At 41.7% G+C, this 24,127-nt stretch overlaps 1 protein-coding gene across 3 annotated transcripts in view; it reads left to right on the forward strand.

Moving 5' to 3' along the window:
- Fntb (farnesyltransferase, CAAX box, beta) overlaps positions 1–24,127 on the forward strand; it is a 67,311-nt gene that overhangs the window by 7,440 nt on the left and 35,744 nt on the right. For 2 of the 3 annotated variants that reach the window (XM_047540036.1, XM_047540037.1), the window contains exon 2: positions 14,364–14,428. In XM_047540036.1, coding sequence (XP_047395992.1) covers positions 14,364–14,428 — 65 coding nt within the window. Of the gene's footprint in view, positions 1–11,506; positions 11,686–14,363; positions 14,429–24,127 lie in introns of those variants that run through there. The other variant, XM_047540038.1, reaches the window with a different exon arrangement.

Consider the following 24,127-nt stretch of genomic DNA (forward strand, 5'->3'; position numbering starts at 1 on the left):
CATCCAAACAGCCAACTAACCGATGCACTTTGTGGGGTACAGCACCTTTGTGTGTTGGGGCCTGCCTGCCTATGTGGAAGCATCATGGAACTAAGTACATGGGAATCCTTTTGTTCCTCTAAGTAATTTTTTTTTTTTTTTTTTTTTTTTTTGGGTGCTGGGGATTGAACCTAGGGCCTTGTGCATGTGAGGCAAGCACTCTACCAACTGAGCTATATCCCCTCTAAGAAATTTTTAATGAATTAAAATTAACTTTCTCTCTGTCTCTCTCTCTCTCTTTTTTTTTTTTCTTGCTTCTGGTTATTTGTTTGAAGGAAACAAAATGTAGCCAGAGTCTCCTTTAACCATATCCCCCCACAGCAGCTGCTTCTGTCAGGAGTTGGATGTGTAATTCTTCCACTTCTTTACTTTCCATCCTTTGCGGCATGCATAAACAAGTGTATTTGTGTGTTGTTTTTTAAAAAGCTTATGAGATTATCATACTCTCTCATCTTGCCTTTTTTCATTTAACATTGTTTTTGATCTCTATTCAAACTGGTATGCATATCTACTGTTAAAAGATTATTTTCAGAAAAGGTGAAATTATGACTCATACAGATAAGAATGAACATGTGTTAAAATTTTTATTTTACTCATGTACGAAGGAACCAAGCAGATATTATGGCCAGTTCAAACAGTCAGAAAGCACAAATTTGTACAGAGTAAAGAAATTGAATTTCAAATAGAGGAAGAACAGGCTTGTCCATTGAGGAGAGGGAAGACAAAAGAAAATGATAGGACAAGCCGGTGTGCATATCTTTGAGTAACCTACAGTTTATAAAGAGGTGCGCAATTCAGAGTTCAAAGACAACAAATAAGGTCAAAGCCACATTCAGAGGGTGTGCCATATACAATGCCTGGTTCTCCATCGAAATACAAGAATTTTTGTACACGACTCTGCAGTATATTCCCATTGATGAATCCAGAATTATTCTCTTCTTATGGGGTGGGGCAGAGAAATGGAGCTCTCTTAAACATGTAAATTTCCCTTACAAAACATAACTTCTGTTCTGTTTTCAGAGCTTCTCTTATGTCTGCTCGCTCTTAAAATAATCAGCTCAAAATAATCCTATACTAAAGAGGATTATTTTGGACTGATGTATTCTGTTCTCCTCCAGTCTTATTTTAGGATGCCATATTCTGGTCTCCTGCATCCTCCAAACATTAGGTTATTTGTTCAAAGAAGTGTTTTATTTCTTAAACATTAAAACTATATGTTGAGGTTGGAGTTGTCACTCATTGGAAGTGCTTGCCTAGTATGCAGGAAATCCTTGGGGCGGGGGGAGGAAAAAATGTTATTTTTCTTTATTCTTTGCTAGTTGCAAAGAAGAAATGTTTGGTGAGTAGTTTAAAAAAACAATAACAAGAAGTAATTATAAATGAAAAAGGTACTATTTGAAGTAAAATCCCATGCATCAACTTATGAGCTGAAATTTAGTAACTTTTACCATTACTAAAACCTTTAATTTATCAAACATTAGCATCACCAGAATCCTCTGGAAGACTTGTTAAAAACAGTTGAATGGCCAGGCTCTGGTGGCTCATTCTTGTAATCTCAGTGACAGGAAGATCAAAAGTTTGAGGCCAGCCTCAGCAACTTAGCAAGGCCTTAAACAACTCAGCAAGACCCTGCCTCGAAATAAAAAGTAAAAAAGGACTGGGTATAGCTCAGTGGTCAATTCAGTCCCTAGTACCCCAAACAAAAACAGTTGAGTGGACCCCACACCTATAGGTTATGATTCTTTTAGTACCTGAGAATGCCTGAGCATTTACATTTCTAACAAGTATAGCTAGTTCTCAGTGAATCTGCTCCTGGGCTAGGTTTGTTTTTTGTTTCCTTTGGTTGTTATTGTTGTTTGTTTGTTTTGTGGTGCTAGGGGTGGAAACTGAGCCTTCCTCCCGCTAGGCAAGTGCTCTTCCACTGAGCTATTCCCCAGCCGCCGGGCTACTAGTTTCCTAGCACTGCTGGGGGGGAGGTCTTCTCTGCTCCTCAATATGCTTTTGTTTTACAAGTGTGGGTGAGCACAAAGCAAGCTCCTCAGGGCAGTACTCTTTTTCCCTTTTGTTTAGGGATATATTGCAGACACCTAGAACATAAAGGAAAGGCGAGAAAGTATTATTTAAAATAGTTCTTTATGTAAAAATAGTAATAATAAATTATTTTCACTTTTTCTAGTAGTTTATTATGAAATTTCAAATATAGCAAAGTTGGAAGAATTTTACAATGAATAATCAGTTTATTCACCATCTAAATTCTTTTGTTAACATTCTGCTGTACTTAAAAAAATCACATATTGATTCATTTGTTCATCCCCCATTGTATTTTTTTTTTTTTTTTTTTGGTGCTGGGATGGAACCCAGGGTCTCAAGCGTGGTAAACTAACATGCCCTACCACTAAGGCCACTGAGCTGCACCCCCAACCTCTACCCATCTTTTCTTAATGAATTTCAAAATGAGTTGTAGATAACAACATCCTGTTTCCTAAATATTTCAATATGTATGTCCTTAACTAAAATTTGGTTCTTTTTCTTTCAAGATGAAATTTCATAAACAATTAAATCTGGATATTCTAAGTATACATTCATAGTTTGCTGAGTTTGGACAAGTGTACATGCCTCTGTAACCTAAATCTTTGTGAAGATACGGGACATCACCATCACTCCGAAACATTTCTTCATGGGTCTTCCCAGTTGGCTTGGCCAACTCCTATCCCTCATCTAGATAACTAGTGTCTGATTTTTTTAAAATAGATTTGTTTTGCCTGTTCTAGAAGTTTCAACAAGGTCATACAGTGTGTATTCTTTTGTGTAAGGCATCTTTCACGTAGCATGTTTATAAGGTTCATTCACATTGTTGGCATCAATAATTGTCCCTTTTAAAGGGCTGAATGGTATTTTTATAAATATATTATGGGGTTTTTCTTTGTTAAATCTATCCTTGCTGGGAACAATGGCACACGTCTATGATGACAGCAACTTGGGAAGCAGTAATAAGAGGATCACAAGTTCAAGACCAGCCTCAGCAACTTAGTGAGGCCCTAAGCAACTTGGTGAGACGCTGTCTCAAAATAAAAAATAAAAAAGGACTGAGTGGTAAAGCACCTCTGAGTTCAATCCCCAGTACCCCCTACTCCCCCCAAAAAGTCTTTGTTGGGCATGGTGGTGCATGCCTGCAATCCCAGCAATTTGGAAGGCTGAGGCAAGAGGATTGCAAGTTTGAGGATAGCCTGGGCAACTTAGTGAGACTGTCTCAAAATTAAAAAATTTAAAGAGGAGGGTTGGGGATGTAACTCAGTGGTAGAGCACCTCTGGGTTCAGACCCCAGTATTGCAAACAAAGACTTCTGTTGCTGGATAAGAGCCATTTCCAAAATGTGGCTGTTATGAATAATGCTGCTATGAATATATTTACAGAAGTCTTCATATGTTTTCATTTCTCTTGGGTAAATCCTAGAGGTAAAATTGCTGGATCATAGGGCAAGTGTATTTTTAGTTTGGTAAGAAACCACTATCCTTTTCCATCATGGTTGTACATTTTACACTCTCACCAGCAGAGTATGAGAGCTCAGGTTGCTCTCCATCCTCACCAGCATTCAATATTGTTGTCTGTCATTCTGCTGGTGGTATGGAATGGCAACTCATTTGTGTTTTGTTTTTGTTCTTGAGGTTGAACCCAGGGTTGCTCTATCACTGAGCTACATCCCCAGCCCCTTTTTATTTCTTATATTGAAATAAGGTCTCACTGAGTTAACCGAGTCTGGCCTTGAACTTGTAATCCTTCTGCCTCAGCCTCTTGAGTGGCTGGAATTACAGGCATGCCCCACTGCACCCAACTTCCTTGTATTTATTTTTTAATTACTGGAAATACTTTATAGTAGTCTTAAGCATTTATTTGTCTATGATATGTATAAATGCATTGTGTATGTGTGTGTTCACATTTGTTTGACTTCTCAAAAATCTTTCTTATACTTAAATAAGGCTGCCATTATGAAATCTGGGTGCTAATTATTTCATTTTAATTCTTAATAAACTTCCTCCAACTTTTTATATTTACAAAAGAATTGACAGCACCCATTTACTCTCCACCCAATCCCCAATGTAAACTAAAAGATTGCATTTTAAGGGCTGGGAAGATAGCTCAGTTGGTAGAGTGCTTGCCTTGCAAACACAAAGCTCTGGGTTCGATCCCCAGCACCGCAAAAAAAAAAAAAAAAAAAAAAAAAAAAAGATTGCATTTTAAAGAGGATAAAATCATGAATCATACAGATGTAAAATGGACTATGTTAAAGATTTTTAACTCACTAATTAATAAAGGAATCAGTAAGGTATTACAACTATTTGGAGAACTCGAATTATTACTAGAGTTTTAAAATGCAGATGCTGGCTCTAGGAATCCCAATGAATCAGTATGGCCCCTCATCTCAAAGAAATCAAATAAAAAGGTAATGGTGAAAGGTAGGAAAGGAACTTTAGTCTGTGTAGCTATACCGAGAAGACCGGGGACCAACTATGATAGCCCTGTCTTGGTGGTATTGACATGAGCTTCAAGAGAAGAATTGGGCATAATTAAGTAGTCTTGATCAAACTGTGGTCTGTTTATCATGTCATTTCAGGTCCTAGGAAGTGACTCCAGAGAAGTCTTACTGAGGGGGCAATCCTGTCCCATTCTGAGATGATTGTTCCTGCTCAGGGGTACAGCCTTAGTTCCTTTTATGGGGTAATTTCTCCTATTGCAGAGGACAGTCTCACCATGGGGTGATCTGCCTGAAATGCTTTGCTGTTTCTAGAAGGTTTAGGGCAAGCTCTGCAGTCTTCTAGGTACCACTTTGGTGGATTCGGAACAGGCTGTTGTAAAAGCTGGCAGTTGATAACCTTAGTTATCTTGGTGTCTTTAGTCTTGAAGGGGGATGATCACTTGAATGATGAACATGCCTACCTGCGATCTCATTGAGCAAGAATTTGACCCAAAGTTTAAGGTGATAAAAAAGATACAAAATGAAAGCAGAGATGCCAAACTTTTTGTCCAGTTTTTAGTTACTATTGAATATCTGCAGGCCCAAATGACGAGTCAGTGCTTTTTACCAAAAGCAGTCTCTAAATCACTGTTACAGAAGTACCATCCACTTAGAGTTAAATAAGGAATGATAAAATGAGTTTACAAATGTTGCAAAACTAGTCAGTATCCATAGGGCAATGATTGAGTGTATTTCACCTGCTAATTGTGTGTCTATATATGGAAGCTATTAACATTACTGAATTTTTCTACAAGTTAACTTCTTTTTCTACAAAGTTGTGAAATGGTCTATCTAGTCAAGGACAAAGGTTTGATAATCCAATGGATGTCCTGGCTAAGAAACAATTTTTCCTTTGATACATGTGCTTTTGTGTGTATACATACATGTATACATAGATAAATATATGTAGTTATATATATATATATATATATATATATATATATATATATATTTTTTTTTTTTTTTTTTTTTTTTTACCCCTGAATATTTGAAGTTAAAGTGAAGGCATTCTCTAAAAACATCATTACGGACATTAACATCTGAAAAAATCATACGGACATTAACATTACACTTCAGAAAATGAAAATACTTTTATAATATCACTAATATCCAGTTCATTTAGAAATTTTCCTAATTGTCCCTAGATTTAAAAAAAAAATTTTTTTAGATGTTGATGGACCTTTATTTTATTCATTTATTTATGTGCAGTGCTGAGAATTGAACCCAGTGCTTCACACAGGCTAGGCAAACGCTCTACCACTGAGCCACATCCCCAGCCCCCCAAGATTTTTAAATAGCTTATTTTGTGTGTTTGAACCAGATCCAACCAAAGTTCCTTTATTTCAGGCTATTTTTGAATTTCAGAGAGCTAATCTCTTGTGACTAAATCTTCAGTGACTGATCCTGTTGGCCTTTCTTGTAATGTTTTCATGTAGCAATGTTTCTGAAGCAGATCAGTTGCTTTAGGCTGTGATCATTCTCTAAGGAGAACCATATCACTTTCATTAACATGGTTATGAACTGTGTGCCCTGTGCCCAAGGGAAATGAGCCTGTAGGTCCTTTGCTGTTTATGTGAAAGAAAATTATGTGTTGCTGTGGGGCTTTTAAACAACTTTTGCATTGTAGAGGCTGGTAACTGCTTTGCCTATGGGGGTTTTTATTCAGAAAGAAGAGATTAAATAGAATAGTTAGTTCCTCTGGGATGGAAAGGAAGCATGAAACTTCAAGATAAAGTGAGAGGCCAGGGAAAGTGGGCATAATTTTAGCATCCCTGCATTGAAGTTGATTAATTATTATTATTATTTTTTGAAGTCAGATTTGAGAGTTGTAACATATTCACAGTTCTTCATGACTTAGGTAACCTTAAAAAAAAAAATAGGTAGCCTTACTTTCCTGGTATTTTCTCCTTCCTTCTTTCTTTCCTTTTTTTTTTTTCTTTGTAGTGCTGAACATTGAACTGAAGGCCTCCTGCATTCCAGATAAGCCCTCTACCATTGACCTACATTCCCAGCCTAGTTCCCCTATATTTAAAGGGAGGATTTTAATAAAAATTTAAAATGAATTGAATTGTAGATCTTGTATATAGATGTTATACAGTTATGAATTCTTCCCTTAATTCTGTCCCCAAGGCCATCTCTAGGTTCATTGATTCACTGCAAGAACTTAGAGAACTCAGTATATATTTTTATTCATCATTACGATTTATTATGGTAACAGGATACAAAGTAAACTCAACAAAGGGAAAAGCTCTTGGGTGAAGTCTGAAGGAAAACAGACATAAACTGCCAGGAATCCTCTCGCAGTGGAGTAAATGGGCAGGAAAAAGTCCTTATCCTCTGCCATCTTGGATTAACTGACTGGCTCTATAAATTAAACTAGGGAAAGATTAATAAGAGAAAAATAATCAGAAGTTTCTTAACATGTATGTTACATAGTTACACACAGGAGTACCCAATGACGAGCAACCAAAGGGGTGGGTAGAGTTTACGAGTGTTAGTCAGCTTTTTATCCCTGTGACAGAATACTCAAAGGAAATAACTGAAAGAAGGAAAGATTAGTTTTGGCTCACAGTTTCAGAAGATGTAGTCCATAGTCAGTTGGCTCTATTGCTTTGGGCCTAAGGGAAGGTGGAACATCATGGTGGAAAGGTGTGGTGGAGGAAAGCTGCTCAACTGGTGTCATCCAGGAAGCAGAGAGAGGAAGGGTCCGGGGACATGATATAGTCCCCAAGGGCATGCCCCCAAGGACCCGCTCCCTGCAACTAGTCATAGTTTCCACCATCTCCCAGTAGTCCATTCAGCCATGACTCCATCAAGAGATTAATCCATTGATGAAGTTAGAGCCCTCATGATCCAATCATGTCTGACAAGCCCTGCCTTTGAACATTGCTGCGCTGGGGACCAAGCCTTCAACACATGAACCTTTAGGGGCATTCCATATCCAAATCATCTTAACATCTTAATACTTTACCTAAACAAAGGAAAAGTGGTTTGGGACCTCTCTGTGGGGGAGGAAAGTTATAGGAAGAGCCAGAAAAGGTATGGAAATGAGTTATTTTATAAGGTTTTGCAAGCAGATTTATGTTGGTGCTCCTCCGTTAATGAGTTAAGAGTCTCCCTGTTCCTGCTAATAACAAAGGAGATGCTTTCTACAAAATAAATGTAAATTTCCTTTACAAAAGGAAAGTTTGTGTCCTGTTTGTGAGGCTTTTCCTGCCTCAATGGCCATTAGCTGAAAATAGTCTGTGTGCAAAGAAGAATATTTTGGGATAGCATATTCTGGCACCTTTTGGAAGTCACACAGGATGCTCTTAATTCCTCCAGCACTGATTGTGTAAATTTTCTAGGTTTGTTTGTTGTGTAGTACTGGGGATTGAACCCAGGGCCTCACACATACAGGCAACCACTCTGCCACCGAGCTACATGCTTAGTTCTCTGGCAGTGATTGTGGTAACACGTGCAAAATGTTGTCCACAAGGGAAGCTAATTAGAGATTCAGTGTCTGCATTTTTTATTGGAGCTGGCCACATAGGCACCTTTGCCTAGTCATTGTTCAGACTCCCAGAAGGAAAGTTCTGTTTAGCACAAATCATGTTGTTTACAAGGTTGAGAGGCACTGTAAACCCTTCTTATCAGTTCTAGAAATGGCAGGGTCCAACCTTCAAGCAGGACTTTCTAAGGATAGCAGTCTCAATCCTGTCCCGTTAACTCTTTTTCTTTTTATATACAACTACCTTGTCTCCTTTCCTTCTGCTATGAAAATCAGAACATTCGAAAAATGCCTGCATCTTACTACTAACAAATTTACTTAGATTTTATACAATACCTGCAGGCTATATGATAGAGAGGAGAGGCAAAAAGGATTTACATATTTTGGGAATTGCTTTGATTTTTCTTATCCTCTGATAAGTGCTTTTTAGAAACTCAAGGCCTTGTGATTGCTAAGCATATGCTGTACCACTAAGCTAAACCCCCAGCTCTGCTGAATATTATTTTAAGGTCATATTCTCAAAATATACTGTGTGCTCTTAGGTGATATTTTTTGATCAAAAAATATAACAGTTCTTAGGGTTGTGGATGTAGCTCAGTGGTAGATACTAGTCTACCATTGTGAGGCCTGGGGGCACTGCCAAAAAAAAAAAGAAAAAAAATATATAATATAATATATAATGTTACATATCACATATAATATATAGTATTATGTAATGCACATAACATAATATAGTGCATATATTATATATCATTACATATTAGTTCCTAAAGACAATCCAAAAAATGGGCATACACTTTTTCCTAATCATATATTAGGAAATTAGATTAGATTCTATATCTAGAATATATAAAGAACTATTGTAATTCAGTAACCAGGCACCCAATTTTAAAAATAAGCAAAGTATCTTAAATAGACATTTCTCTAAAGCACATATACAAATGTCCAATAAGCCAGCCCATGTAAAGATTAAAGATTCTCAACATTATTAGCCATCAGGGAACTGTAAGTCAAAATCAAAAGAGATACCACTCACACCCACCAGGATAACTATAATCAAAACACAGATAACAACTATGGGTGAGTCTGTGAAGAAATTGGAATCTTTTACACTGCTGGTAGGAATATAAAATGTATAGCTGCTTTGGAAAGCAGCCTGGCAGTTCCTCAGGAGTTAAATATAGAATTACACATGATCCAGCAATTCTGCTCCTAGGTATATGCCCAAGAAAAGTGAAAAACATGGCCACCCAAAAACTTGTACCAGAGTGTTCTGTAGGGGTAGCAACTGTGAGATGCCTTTACTTTCTCATCTGAAGGCCCACAATTGATACTCCTGTAACAAGATAGGTTAGCAAGAGAGAGGCTTGACAAATTTGTTTAATGAAAGTTTTGTGTGACACAGGAGACTTCAGAAATGAAGGCCCAAAGACCCAGGGAAACTGTATTTTTATGCTTCAGCTTGTTAAAAAATGGGCAGCCATATAGAAATGTGATTGGATATGATCTGATGATGACATACTGAGAGGGGAGCCCAGCAAAGCCTGTCCACATTTTTCTGTCTTCTCTCTGGTGTGGGCTAGGTAGGACCTCTCTGGAATGAGGGTCTTCACAGGATAAGGGGGAGACTGTGACCTTTCTATGGCTTCCTTTGGGTAAAGGAATTTTAATTTCTATGCCAATGTTTGGGAAGAGGAATCTGGTTTCTGTGAATTGTTTCAGGGGAAGGAGAGAGGGTGAAACAGGAAGGCAGTAGAAGGTGGGAGAGAAACTGGCTTCAGAGGCCCTTCTAGTTTAAAGTACTCTGCTTGCCAAATCGCCATACTTTGGGATGTCGCGTTCTGAGCCCCAACAGTTTATAGCAGCATATTTCATACTAGCTAAAAAATGGAAATGTAACAGGGAATTAGAGCTGCTTTTGCTCCTAAGCACTGACTCTTGACTCTTCAGTTGGGCCTACAGATGCCCAATGGGTAACTAAAAGCCGGATGAAAACTTGACACCTCTGCCTTTATTTTGTGTCTTTTCTCTTTATTATCTTGAGCTTTGGGCCAGATTCCTGCTCTACTCTGTGTGTTAATCGCTTACAGAGTATCTGTCAAAAAACAAAACAAAACAAAAAACCAGTAATACAAGGTTTATTAACCCTAAATTTTCTTTACCTGCCTTATTCGCCTTCAAGATGAGGACACCAAGATAAAAGTAGCTATTTTCTTTTTAAATATATTTTTAGATGTTGATAGACCTTTATTTTATTCATTTATTTATATGTGGTGCTGAGGGTCAAACCCAGTGCCTCACACATGCCTCACACAAGCGCTCTACCACTAAGCCAAAACCCAGCCCTAGCTAAGGTATTTTCAAGACTTGCTGGGACATTCAACTCCAGCTTTTACAATATCCTGTTCCAGACCCCCTGGTTCAGTGCTCAGAAGTCTCCAGTCATTGATCTCAACCTGCAATTATCTTGGATTCCAGGAAGAGCAGAACTTCTCAGACAGATCACTCCATCATGAGCTCTCACTCCCAAGTAGGAGCAATTACCCCTTGACAGGAACTGAGGCTGCCCTCCTAAGCAGGAGCAATCATCTCAGGATGGGAACAGGATTGCCCGGTCAAGCAATAAGACTTCTCTGGAGCCGCCTCCCAGGACCAGAACTGAGATAACAAGCAGACCACAGTTTGACCAAGACTACTTAATTATGCATACTTCTTGCCCCTGCCCCAAGTCTTCCGCTGTTTAACCCTGAAGCCCATATACAGGACTGAGTATTTGATCTGACTCTTCTTCCCAATATGACCTATTGATTAAGGTTCCTTTCCTGCTTTTCACAATTACTTTTTCCATCTGGTTTTTGGGGTGAGTGGCTGGACTTGATTTGTTGGAACCCCCAGAGTCAGGCCTTTGGCTTAAGACTCCAGTAACCGAAACAGCCCAAATGTCCATCAACTAATAAATCAATAAACGAAACATGATATATCCATAAAACAGTATTACTTACAGAATAATACAGTTGAATATCCACTCCCTGAAATGCTTGGAACCAGAAGAATTTCAGAGTTCAGAGTTTTTCAGGTTTTGGAATATTTGCATAGATTTTCTTGGTTGTGCATCCCTAATCTGAAAATCCCAAGTCTAAAATGCTCCAAAATCCAAAACTCTTTGAGCATCATCTCAGTGCTAAACTTTCTAAAAGTCATTGAGTCATATAGTTTAAATAAATGAACCTATTAATGTCTTAATAAAGCTATCAAAAATACATCAGTGCTGAGACAATATTTGTTCATTCTTATGTACGACTGACCTGTTCATAAACAGATGTTTATTAAAATTCATAACTTGAATTTTAAGTATTAGTCAGTTACAAATGCGAGTTGTTCATTCTGAAGAAGAGTGATTAAGAAGTCTGAAGAGAAATAACACTATATTAGGAGTATTTTTAGCATTTTCCAAATTGCAGTATGACATATTTCCATGCTTTTTGTCAGGTATCTTAGTTTAGAAATAAGCCCCCATTTTCCTTGTCTAGTGCTTGGCTGCTTGTGTTGCCCAGGTGGGAGCTGAAGAGGGACTTCTCTTTAAGGAGTTCTGGACTGGAAGATTCCCCCCAACCCAGGAATGTGTCAGAATACTAAGGAGAAGGTGGGTTCATCCATTAGCCCTTGAATAGTATTGTCATACAGATTTGAATAGGCTTGTGTGGGGGTAAAGGAAGTGAGATTTTTTTCTCCCTTTTTTTTGGTCCCCAGGATTGAATCCAGGGACAATTAACCACTGGGCCACATTCCCCAGCCCTCTTTTATATTTTATTTAGAGATAGGGTCTTGCTGAGTTGCTAAGTGCCTCACTAAATTGCTGAGACTGCCTTTGAATTCCCAATCCTCCTGCCTCAGCCTCCCAAACTGCTGGGATTACAGGTGTGTGCCACTGTGCCTGTCTTCCTGGTTGGTTTTGTTTCATTCAGAATTCATCAACTCATTTAGATTTGACTGTATATCTTAGGCAGATCTTTATGTTTTCACTGACGTGTGAAGGGTTATGGAAAATAATATTCCTAAAAGACAACTCCCCAAGAAAAACGGAGAGACAGTGTGGCTTGGGAGGAGGGAGGGGAAATTGGCCAAATGTTAAGCATCTCTAAGCGCACCCTTTCCTAATAACAGTGGGCCCTAAACCATGACCTTCCCCCATGGCTAATTAGTCCTAAACGGAAGCACAGCAAATATCAATGGGCAAGATTTGAGTGCTCATCCCTGGGATCTGGACTCTGGTCTCCCCAGACAACGAGTTTCAACCTTTTTACAACTACCCTCCTAAAGTTTTAACCTGTTCAACTAGCCCCTGACTGTCAAAACTGCACGTAAACAGCTCCCAATGATTTCATCATTGTACCCTATAAAACCAAAATCCCCCCTGTATATGGGGGGAGTCATTTTCCCATCTGGAAAGTGAACCCCAAAGGCCTCCAAGTCCATGAAGGAATAAAGGCTTCTCTGAATCCGTCGAGGTCTGCCTCCTGTCCTTTTGTGCTTACGCCGCTGTATACTTCTTGTATATTTTTCTGTCCCATTCAGTTTACTGCAAATACCATCTGTGTTCCATTTAGCCTGGTGCTATATATTAGTCCTCTGTGAATGTCTGAAATGGAAAAAGATTCTTCATAATCTTGGACAACTTTCTATTCCTGCCCAGTCAGGTTCTCATGGTGGCTTCAAGTCAATTTCTGAAGATATTATAAGTTCTTAACCAGATCATCCCTCAAACTCATGTTCAAATATAAATACCAAAGCATATCCTAAAACCAAACATAAATGCACTTTAAATTGACTGTCATTCTAGAAGATTCACATCACGGCTTCTCTCATCATCACAAGTAATTTTTATGCATTTGTCAAAGGAACTGGAAGCTCTGACTCAACTGGGTGTTTCAGAAATAAATGACACACTTATTTTTAAGTTTCTCAGGGAGGGCTGGGATGTAGTTCAGTGTAGGGCCCTGGGTTCCATCCCCAGCACCACACACACACACAGACACACACCAAGAACATATTTTCAAGCATAGGGGAGGAAAACAATCATGTCCCTCTACGCTTCTAAGTTCTTGACTGGGACTCCCCATAACAGAGGATGGATTAACGAAAGGAAAACAAACAGGTTTATTAACATATATGTCATGTATATATGGTAGCTAGCCAGGGATAACTGAATAACTGAAAGAGGGGGCCTTGAATGCCTGTTCATGTAGTTTCTTCCACTAAAAACAGTGAAAGAGGGTGTAGGGGAGCCAGTTATAGGCAGGTGATCAGGACAAGCAAACAAGAGGAAGGTTTATTATGCAGATTTAAGTAGGCCGCCTTCTCCATTGATTAGTTTCTTGTGTTTTATTCTCCTTTCTCTTCTGGTACCAGAGAAGAAACCTCACACCCTTATAAATGGTGGCTTCCTTCTCTTATATCTGCAATTCCTCAAAATAATCTATTTGAAATAATCTCTATGCCATTGAGGCATATTTTGGGGTGGCATATTTTAATCTGCAGAAGCAAAAGATAGGTGTCTCTCTTCATCTGCTCTTGGTTAATGGTACCAGGAAACCAAAGAGCAGAACTGCCAGTAGTTTGGATATCATGGATGACATTATTGGAGGAGTTGATGTGAGGTCAACATGTCACAACATGTCTGTCCCTTTATGCTTGTCCTAAGCCTGTCATCCTGAAGAACCTTAGAATCCAGTTATAAATACCGTGCCATCCCAAAACTCCAGTGAACAACTCTAGCCAATAGGCTTTGTGGCCATTGGAAGAAAGTTGGTAGCCATTGTAATAGGGGCTCCTTTACAATTGGGAGATTTCAGGAAAGAGCCAGTCATTGTCCTGCCTTCTAACCTGCTCTCTTTTAGTTGCTTTTTCCTCTCCAGCTTCGTCTCATGCTGGGAGCAGAAACTGCCCCCCAAGCTCTGGTGCAAGTTGGACCTGCAGAACCAGAACTGCAGCGTGTGTGTGCATCATGCCTCTCGGCACCCCATGGCCTGGCAGAGCTGCAGTCATCGACACACCTCTTGGCTCCCTGCTTTTGCCCTTCCCCTGTATAATTGTAGAGTTGTTGTCTGAACAGGGGAGACAGTTTTCTAGAATAATCTGGCCAAACTGAGAATAAATTCTTTCTTGCTTCACCATTATCTTTCTCTGTTAATTAAACTCTCTAGGCAGCAGGTGACCAGAGCTGGTCTGTTAAGGCCCCTGAGTCTGGGCTTTGGCTAAGGACTCCAGTAATAGTCTCATCTGTATTTGTTCTCTCTCTTCCATGTCCTGCACCCTTACCAGGCCAAAGTAGAAGAAAAGATCCAAGAGGTCTTCAGTTCTTACAAGTTCAACCACCTCGTACCAAGGTAAGCTGTGGGTAGGAGTTTGAGGGACTGCGGGAGCACCACCCGTGTAGGAGCCTTATGTCTTTCCTCTGTGTCTGTTGCTAGGCTGTTATTTCTTGACCTTATGGCTACCTGGGCATGCTTGTGACCCCAACTCCTGCCTCTTACTAGGATGCTAAGGAGATGCTCCACTTGGACTGAGCCACCAGGTGTTAGGTGGGGATGGCCTCAAGGCCTGACCTCTGAGTTCTGAAGATGAGCAGTGGAATTCAGGGAATTCAGATTTTTGATAGTTGTGACCTGTGAATTTGCTCAGATGAGGACTCTCAAGTTTCTCCTTTTAAAAGTATTGCATTTTGGGGCTGGGGAGATAGCTCAGTCGGTAGAGTGCTCACCTTGCAAGCACAAGGCCCTGGGTTCGATCCCCAGCACTGTAAAAAAAAAAAAAAAAAAAAGTATTGCACTTCGAAGCAGATACAGAGTCCAGGGGATGGCACAAGATAATTCCTTTGCTGTAAATTTTGCAGTGCTGGGGATTGAACCTAGGGCCTTACACATGCCAGGCAAGTGCTCTACCACTGAGCTACACCCCCAACTCTAATTTATTACTATTTTGAGAAATTTGAGCTTCTTCTGGCTCTAGTGCAGCAGATGCCAAGGACAGAGTTCAAGCTAGAAATACAGTGCTTTTTGTTTTTTTCTTGGACCTTAGCAAGTTGGAGTCTTCTATGCCTTGTGGAGTCAGAAATGCCAAAAGGGAATTAGAAGAATTTTTAAAATTTGAACTTTTATTTTCTCTTTTTTCCAGTATTTTATAATGTATCACACTAGAATTTCATGAGATTATTTCATCCCTTTATTACTATTTCTCTTCCAGTCACAAATTATTTCTCTGAAATCATCTTGGGTTATATTTCCAGCCAGGAGAATTGATCAGCAGTCCGAAACTGCATGTGGTCATCATTTTCTCTTAATGACAGAACACTTCTCCTTGACACTCTCCAGACACTGGGGCCAGGTGCTGGCCTGTTACTGTGGTTGGTGGAACTGCAGGTCTGAAGTCCAGCCTCACCTCCATTATCATATCTCCTGACTTTGTGAGACCTTCAGACTCATTGCTCTGGGTCCTTCTTATTGGAACGTTATACAAGACTCCAGCCTTGTTACTGTTGTGTCTTTTTTGCAACCATTTCTTTAATTTTTTTTTTTTTTTTTCCTTATTAGCCACTACAGTAAATGGCTGGAAACAGCAGGGACTTATTGAGAAAAACAGGTGGAATCAAAGTTCCACTTCATCTTCCTTCCCTGGGGAAAGCACAGAGGAAAGTATTAGCCAGCTAAAGGAATCTTTCCCCAGACTGCTAGACCAGATCTCCACATTAACCCAAAGCTCAGTAAAATGAATTATTCCTTTTGTCATGAGCCACAGCTGGGGTTTAGCAAATGGCACCATTTATTTTAGCAGCTCCAAAAACAAGCTCTTGGATATAGCTGCTCCTCAGCACCCTCGCTGTCCCTGTGCCCAAGCCTGTGCTGGTTTAGCCTACCCCGCAAAGGCAGGACTTGGTGATGGTGAGGGGCATAATTGCTTTAGAGACCTTTGTGGTCAGTTGTTGTGCCCCCAGATGACTCACCTGATTGGACTCTGAGTCATTTTCTCCTGCCTAGGCCTCTGTGTTTCCCTTGTGAGGGACCTTGTATGATTTGACATTCCTTTTTCACTCACCTTGAGAATAGGACCTTGGGTCCTATCATCTTAAGGAATCAGGGAGATTGAACAGCTACAGTTTGGGAGGAAGAAGGTGTTATTTTGGGAGTGATGGTAGAGGACAATAAAGAAGAAAAATCCCCTGATTCATAGATCTTGGGTCAAGCGTGGGTAGAAAACAAAAGTGTTCCTTTTTGGTCTTGAATTCTTGGGGAAGTAGAATATATCAAAGCTCTGGGTTTGTTTCGGAAATATGATGACAGTTTCCCATTTTATCATAGTTGCCTCTGAAAATGAATGTTTTAAAGGATGCTAATTAGCATGCTAATTAACATTAGAGATACACATATCAACTGAATATCAGCATATCAGTATAAGGCTGAATCCAAATATCACCATCACCGAATGATCTTTTAAGATATAAGAATAATACAGCTCAGTCATGGAGTACTTGTGTGGCATGCTCAGGGTCTAGGGTTCACTCCCCAGCACCACACACACAAAGATATAAGAATAAATCTGGGGGCTGGAGGGGTAGCTCAGTGATAGAGCCATTACCTCCCATGTGCGAGGCCCTGGGCTTAGTCCCCAGCACTGCAAAAAAGGAAAGAGGGGAAAAAAAAAAAAAAAGAATAAATCTGAAATTTATCAGCTTTAAGTTTTTACAATTTTAATATTTGACATTTTAGTCATCAGAATTTAAAAGCCTGACAGTACAATGTGGAAACAGACCCTCACTGTTAGGTAAACTGCGTTTTCAGATTTTAGCAGTAAATCCAGATGATGTGGCTTGTTTGTGTTTCTGAGGTCATGATGCTGATCAGATGTGACAGAACCACATGCGCTGCCAGGACCACTGGTCACGCGCAGGTATAGGATGCATGCAATGGTGCTGAAGCAGGCATTCGCCTTTCCAGCCTTCCAGAAGCAAGCTGAATAGTGGATTTGGCTAAAATTCAAGGCTGGAGTGGAATGTTGGCGCATTCTACAATCAGTCCCTTCCCAAAAATGATTTTCCTCTACAGCTGTGAGATGCACATCCTATCCTGGAGTGAGATAATCAGCCCCCAGGGGTTTTTTTATTTTTATTTTTTTGTGGTGCTGGGGAAGGAACCCGTGGCCCTGTATGTGCTAGGCGAGAGCTGCACCACTGAGCTGTATCCCAGCCCCCAAGGACCTTTTTTGATCATATTTTTAAGAATTTTGTTTGTCAGCATCCTGCTTTCTTGTGGAATTTAACTTACCCATTTCCATTTATTTAATTAAGTAGAAATCTGAAATTCATAAACTGGGCACACATGTACACATACACTCACATATAATTTTAAAAATTGTTTTTTCATGGACAAAAGTGAGAAAAACCAACAACGTCCCTGAGCAGACAGGTCCCTGGAGATTAAGTGTTGCAGTGGCTTTGAAGCCAGCGCCACACGGAGTGAAGGCTGTCCAAGCCCTTCTCACGGGTGCCTGCCTGACCTTCACGTCTTGTGCTGCTCCTGCATGTGCTGCTATTTTAGAACTTCCCAAATCCCGCGCAGTTAGTAGATGTTATTCCTTCTTGTTTTTTCCAAGGTCCTTACAGACAAGTTCACCCTCCCTTGAGTTGTTTATTACGTGCTCGGTGATTACTTTTTGACCAGAGAAGCCCGTTTTTAGTAGGTGTTCAAAGTTCCCAGGTGCCAACAATGAAATGAATCCATTGTCCTCTCTTCTGTCACAGCTAACCACACGACGCCCAGAGGTGGTCCAGGTTTAGGGGAGGAAATGTGTTTGCTCTGATTCCACTCTGCTGGGTTCACTTGAAGTCTCTCCCTTTTTTTTTTTTTCTCCTCAAATATTTTTTAGTTGTAGATGGACCACAATACCTTTATTTTATTTATTTATTTTTATGTGGTGCTGAGGATCAAATCCAATGCCTCACACATGCGAGGCGAGTGCTCTACCACTGAGCCCCAACCCTGGCCCCCCCCCCTTTTTTTTCCCTCATTCATTCTGCAGCAGTATCTGGAGGTCTCCAAAGGACAGATACTCTGCTGGGCTTGGGAAGCAGGTATGAACAAGACTGGCCTGATCCTGCCCCTGCTAGGTTCCTGGTCTTTGCAGGAGGTAGACATTAGCAGGTGAACACAAATACGTATTACCAGCAGCATGCTCCAAGAGTCACAGCCAGGATCTTACTTAGGTTGAAAATCAGGGTCCCCCCAGAGAAAGTGACATTTAAGCTGAGCCCTGTAGGGTGAATAGGGTTGTTCCACCCAGGGAACCGCATGTATGGCAGTCCAGAGACTGCAGAGAACAAAGCTCAAAGGAGGCAGTGTCTTGAAGCCCCGTGGGCTGACCCCAATAAGAAATACAGTTTACAGGGCTGGGGAGGTAGCTCAATCGGTAGAGTGCTTGCCTTGCAAGCACAAGGCCCCGGGTTCGATCCCCAGTACTGCAAAAAAAGAAAAAAGAAAGAAAAAAAGAAATACAGTTTACCACTCCACACAGGACGAGTACTCTCCTCAGTGTACTTACCTGAGTCCACTCGCATGTCCTCATCCTGCTCCTGCACCACAGGTGTGCTGCCCATGCTGCCCGTGCACACGCGTGCAGAGCCTGTCTTGTTCTACTCCATCTCCTTGGCTTTCATTGGCTCTGGGGCTGCAAATCAGGGAGAATGGGGAAGAGCTTCAGTTTTTCCTTAACTTCCGATTTGGATTGAGTGAGCTGAGAATAAAGGAGTAATGAGGGAATTAGTCAGCTTGGGCAGCCACAACTGAACACACGCTGGGTTTTCTGAAATCCGGAAACTTACCTTACGGTTCTGGAGGTGAGGAATCCATGATTGAGACACCAGCAGGATGGGTTTCTCCCGAGGTCTGTCTTGGGGCTTGCAGGTGGCCCTTTGTGCTTCACCCCATGGTGTCTCTCTTCTTACGAGAACACCCATCTTACTGGATTAGGGCCCCACCTGTATGCCCTCTTTCAACATTAAATACTTCTAAAATGGTGCTGTTTCCAAACACAGGCATGTGGGTTTTAGGCTGAACATAATTTAGCCTGAGAGTATAGTTTCTGACTGACCAAAAGAAACTGGATATATGTCCCTTCAGTTTAAAAGACATAAACCTGAGCATGCAGATGTGTGTGTGCGTGTTATATTTATGATTAAGTGGAAGAGAATGAAGGAAATTTCCATTGTGGAAGTGGTCACCGAAAGACCACTGGCTGTGGCTGGAGTTTGTCTTTGGATAAAATCAACTGGAAAAGCTCAGCAGTCCCTCCCCAGCAGGACTCCTGGGCCTGGTTTTCTGTGGGTAAGGGTCAAGATGAGGGCGAGCTATCAAGGGCTTATCTCTATGCTAGCCCAGATCATGTCCCTAGGAACCAACCCAAGGCAGAATAAAGGGTGATGGAGGATTCCTTTAGTTAGAGCCCATTTAGTATCTTGGGGTTTTTTTTTTTCCCCCCTCCCTTTTGAGATAAGATCTTACTGTGTTGCCCAGGCTGATCTTGAACTCCTGGGCTCAAGTGATCCTCCTGTCTCAGTCTCTGAGTACCTGGAACTACAGGTGTGTGCCACTGTGCCCAGCTTTTAACTTCTTTTTTTGCTTGTTTCGATAGTTTTTGTTTTGTTTTGTTTTTTGCCTTGTTTTTTGCAGTACTGGGGGTTGAACCTATGACCTTGCTCATGCTAGTCAAGTGCTCTACCACTGAGCTATACCAACAGCCCTTTTTTAGTTTTTTTTTTTTTTTTTTTTTTTTTTTTTGGGTGCTGGGGATCGAACCCAGGGCCTTGTGCTTACAAGGCAAGCACTCTACCAACTGAGCTATCTCCCCAGCCCCCCTTTTTTAGTTTTTATTTGGGGACAAGGTCTCCCTGAGTTACTGTGGCTAACCTTGAACTTGCAATTCATTTGCCTCAGTCTCCAGAGTCAGTGGAATTACAGGCATGGGCCACTGTGCCTGGCTGCTTGCATTCGCTTAGTTGTTTAACTCAACTATCTAGAAACACCCAGTCCAGGACTGGGGATGTGTCTCAATGGTAGAGTGTCTACCTGGCATGCATGAGACCCTGGGTTTGATCCACAAAAACACACACATACAGAAAAACAAAAGCAAATACCCCCACCCAGTCCTTTAGGGAAGGCAACTGTGGGCTGAGGGTCCTTTGCCTGCAGGTGCATGGGAAGGCTAAGAGAGGTGATGGAGCAGAGCAGACACTGCGTTCTCTGTCTGACCTCTTGTGTGCTTGAATTCCAACTTTTCCTTTGAGGTCTGTTGTTTTTTTTAATTGAAGGGACATAGATGCACGGAGAACCATCTCCTGTGGCCAGTGAGAAACTAACCTTACTGTATTCCTTTATTTCTCCTGACATATGGTTGCTGGGAGCTTGCTGGTAGATGCCTATGGCAGATGTGCTCTCTCCTCACTTACAAAGTTACAGTGTAATTCCAATAAAATATGACCCCTATCACCCAGTCCCAGCATTGGGCTTAGGATCCCAGACTTTTTTGTTACAAGAAAGTCAGTGCTCTCTCGCCTGACATTTCTAGATGAGGCTGCTAATGTTCTCTTACGGTATAGAGTGTTCTCTTGTCTCTACCCGGGGTCTCTGCCTCTTGAAGTATTAGAACATTGGAATTTCTTTGACCATTTTTCAGATAGAGAACAACCAACATGTAGAAAACCCTGCTATGAATCCACTGAGAATGAGTCAGGAGTTCCAGCTCTGAATTCTGTGCTTGCTCTCACCCGGCGTGGGCTTCTCAGCATCACTCACTTCTTGCCTGCCCTTGGTAACGTCTCTCAGGCCCTCCTGGTTCCTCTTGTCCATCAGACCTGTCCTGGCCTTGGTTTCTGACCTGCTCACCCTGGCCAGTCATGGTGAGCTGTTTCAGCATTTCACTTACCTCTTTCCACACCCTCCCTCCTCAGCCTTCCTGCTCTTGCTGGTTCTTCCTGTAGCATCCCACTGACTGCTTCTGCTAAATAGTCCCAGCAAGGTTATCAAGGAAAAAAAAAAATAACCTGACGGTGTCCGCTGACTGGCTGCACCAGATTTTATACCACTTAGCTCCCCCTCACCTTCACCAGCTGCCTTGCACGCCTTTTATTTGTCCGTGGAGACGCCCTAACACGTTCACCACTGAGGCCAATCCACAACTCTCCCATGATCTTGCCTCCTGGTTCCTGAGACTGTCTCACATGAGTTTCCTCTGTCTCCTCTTCCCTACTTCAAAACCCTGCGTTTGCCTGGCTTCATACTCTGACCCATCATTTCTGTCTTCAAGGATGTAAAGCCTTCCATATTGCCAGGCTCATATCTCCTATTGCCCAAAATACTTCAGTAACTCCCTTTAAAATGACATTATTTGGCTGAGCGCAGTGACGCACGCCTATAATCCTAGTGGCTTGGGAGGCTGAGGCAGAAAGGTCCTGAGTTCAAAGCCAGTCTCAGCAAAAGCAAGGTGCTAAGCAATTCAGTGAGATCCAGTCTCGAAATAAAATATAAAATAGGACTGGGGCTGTGGCTCAGTGGTCAATGTCCTTGAGTTCAATCCCTGGTACCCCCCCCAAAAAAAAGACATTATTTGCCTTAGTTTCTTCATAACAACTTTAATGAGATGTAATTCATATACCACATGATTCACCCATTTAAAATGTAGAATTCAGTGATTTTTTAAATATAATCAGTGTGTGCAACCATCGACCACATTTAATTTTAGATCATTTTTATTATCATCACCCGAAAGAAATCCTGTACCCTTTGGCCATCACCGCCAGCTCCACCATCTCCCTTAGCCCTGGGCTGCCCCTTATTGTACTTTCTGTCTCTAGGGACTTGCACGTTCTGGACATTTCACCTAAGTGGAATCATGGTATTTTCTGGAGAGTTGCCTTTCTCTTGGCTTGTTTCAAGGGTTGTCCATGATGAAGCACGGTGACTGCCAGTTGCTCTTAGATTTAAAACCAGATTCCTCAATGCACTTACAAGTTCCCGTGATCTGGCACCTCCCTGCCTCTCCAGGCTGATTTGTCTGCTCTCCCCCTTGCACTTTTGCTCCAGCTGTTGAACTAAACTAATGGACACACCATGGTGTCCTTTTTTTCCAGCTAAGTCATGTCCTTCCAGCCTTAGCCTCAATAGTCTTCCCTTTGGGAAAGTTTTTCTGCCCCTCCCTGCCCTCCTGCAAGCCGTCAGCCCACCGCACTCCCTGATCTGTGTTGGATCCTTCACTGCCTGTGCCCACCCTGGAGCAGTCAGCCTGGACCCCAGCACCAGACGCTGCCTGCACTGAGCTGGTGTTCACCTTCCAGAAGAGAAACAGTCTGGCCTCTTCCTTTGTAGTCTGCCATCACCACTCCCCTGAATGCTCAAGGTCACTAGCCACACTGCTGTCTGTTGTCCTTTTCCTCATTTGTGCTGTGACATTGGTCCCTGTTAAACACCTCCACAAAATTCTCCCTCCCCTAATTGCCTGTGAAATGACACAGCCTTTGTCCTTCTCCTGCTCCTCTCCTTCACTGATGACTTGTCCTCCTCCAAGTTTCCTTTAAGGATGGTTCTTGCCACAGTTCTGTGTTAATACTTTTCTTTCTCTTCTCTCACCTTCTGTGACTTCACCTGTCACTGCTTGAAGATAAGTATTCCCATTCCGTCTTTCCATCTGTAACTGTGATCTCTCTTCTGAATCTTACATGTTGCCTTAGCCCATTTTTTTGTTGCTATGACAGAATGCTTGAGACTGAGAAATTTATAAAGAAAAGAGGCTTCTTTTGGCAAATGGTTCTGGAGGCTAGGAAACACAAGAACATGAAGCAGCTCCAACTGGTTGGCTTCTGAGAAGGAATTCATACTGTTTCAACTCAGGGTGGAAAGCACAAGGGCAGGTAGGGCACATGGGGAAGAGACAAAACATGACCATCAGCCTCATTTACAATAGCTAGTTCTCTTGAGAACAAAGCTCTCCTGAGAAAGTCTCTAATCCCTTTTAATGGCAATCACTGCTTACAGAGCCTGCCCCCTGCAACACCCTTAAGAATCATATTTCAACCTGAGTTTCGGAGTGTGCGCACCATGTCCAAACCATAGCATGTGTGTGTCCAGCAGCACTCACTTCCGGTGCCTTAAAATCCACGTGTCCTGAAGTCCCCAGGCTGGCCTGGGCCCTTTGCACTTGCAGGGTCAGCTCTGCCCAGCTGCTGACCCCTCCCCTCAGCCCCGCCCACCCCTGTGCTTGCACTTGGCTTAGCTTGCAAACGTCTGCCGCCCTCAGATGCTTTCTCTGAAGCACAGTTCTGGTCAATTTTTTCTGTCTGCTCATAGTTCTTCTGGGCTTCCTTTTTGCTTACTAAATTGAGTGGAAATTCCTCAGCTAAGATCCTAGATCCCTATAAAAAGGGTCCCAGCTCCTGTTCTCCTGTTCCCTCCCACGTTTAGGCCAGATCTCCCTCCTATCTCTCCTTTTGTGCGCTTCATGCCTGTGCGGCAACACAGTCACATTACGTGCCCATAGCTACTTTGACTTTAATCAAAATTTCTCCCTCCACCAGGGTGCCTACTTCAAATTCTGCCTCTTCTGTACAGACTTTGCTGATCTCTCTTTTCTTAGTGAGATGCTCTCTTCCCCTTTGAACCAAAGTAGTATTTTTTTGTTTTTCCTCTATGAAACCTACCCTGTTTCCCCCCTTAGTTTTTAGTCATTACTTACCTCATTTCCATTACTGAATCGGGAGACTTTTGGGTGAGAGACTGTGTTTGGGGCCTTATTTTTTTATTTTTATTTTTTGTGGTACTGGGGATTTGAACCCAGGGCCTTGTGCTTGTGAGGCAAGCCCTCACTGAGCTATATCCCCAGCCCTTGGGGCCTTATTTTTGAGCATGAATGGTGGGAGTTCTAAGTTCTAGACACCGTTGGGGAGTTGCCTACCGAGAGGGGGGGAGTGGCTCTTCTTCCTTTGGTTTCTGCAGTCAGCAAGCACAGTGACCACAATCTCCACAATCTTTTCCTTTTTCTTCCTTGCA

This window comes from Sciurus carolinensis, chromosome 2 (assembly GCF_902686445.1).
Source record: "Sciurus carolinensis chromosome 2, mSciCar1.2, whole genome shotgun sequence".
Classification (NCBI taxonomy): Eukaryota; Metazoa; Chordata; class Mammalia; order Rodentia; family Sciuridae; genus Sciurus; species Sciurus carolinensis.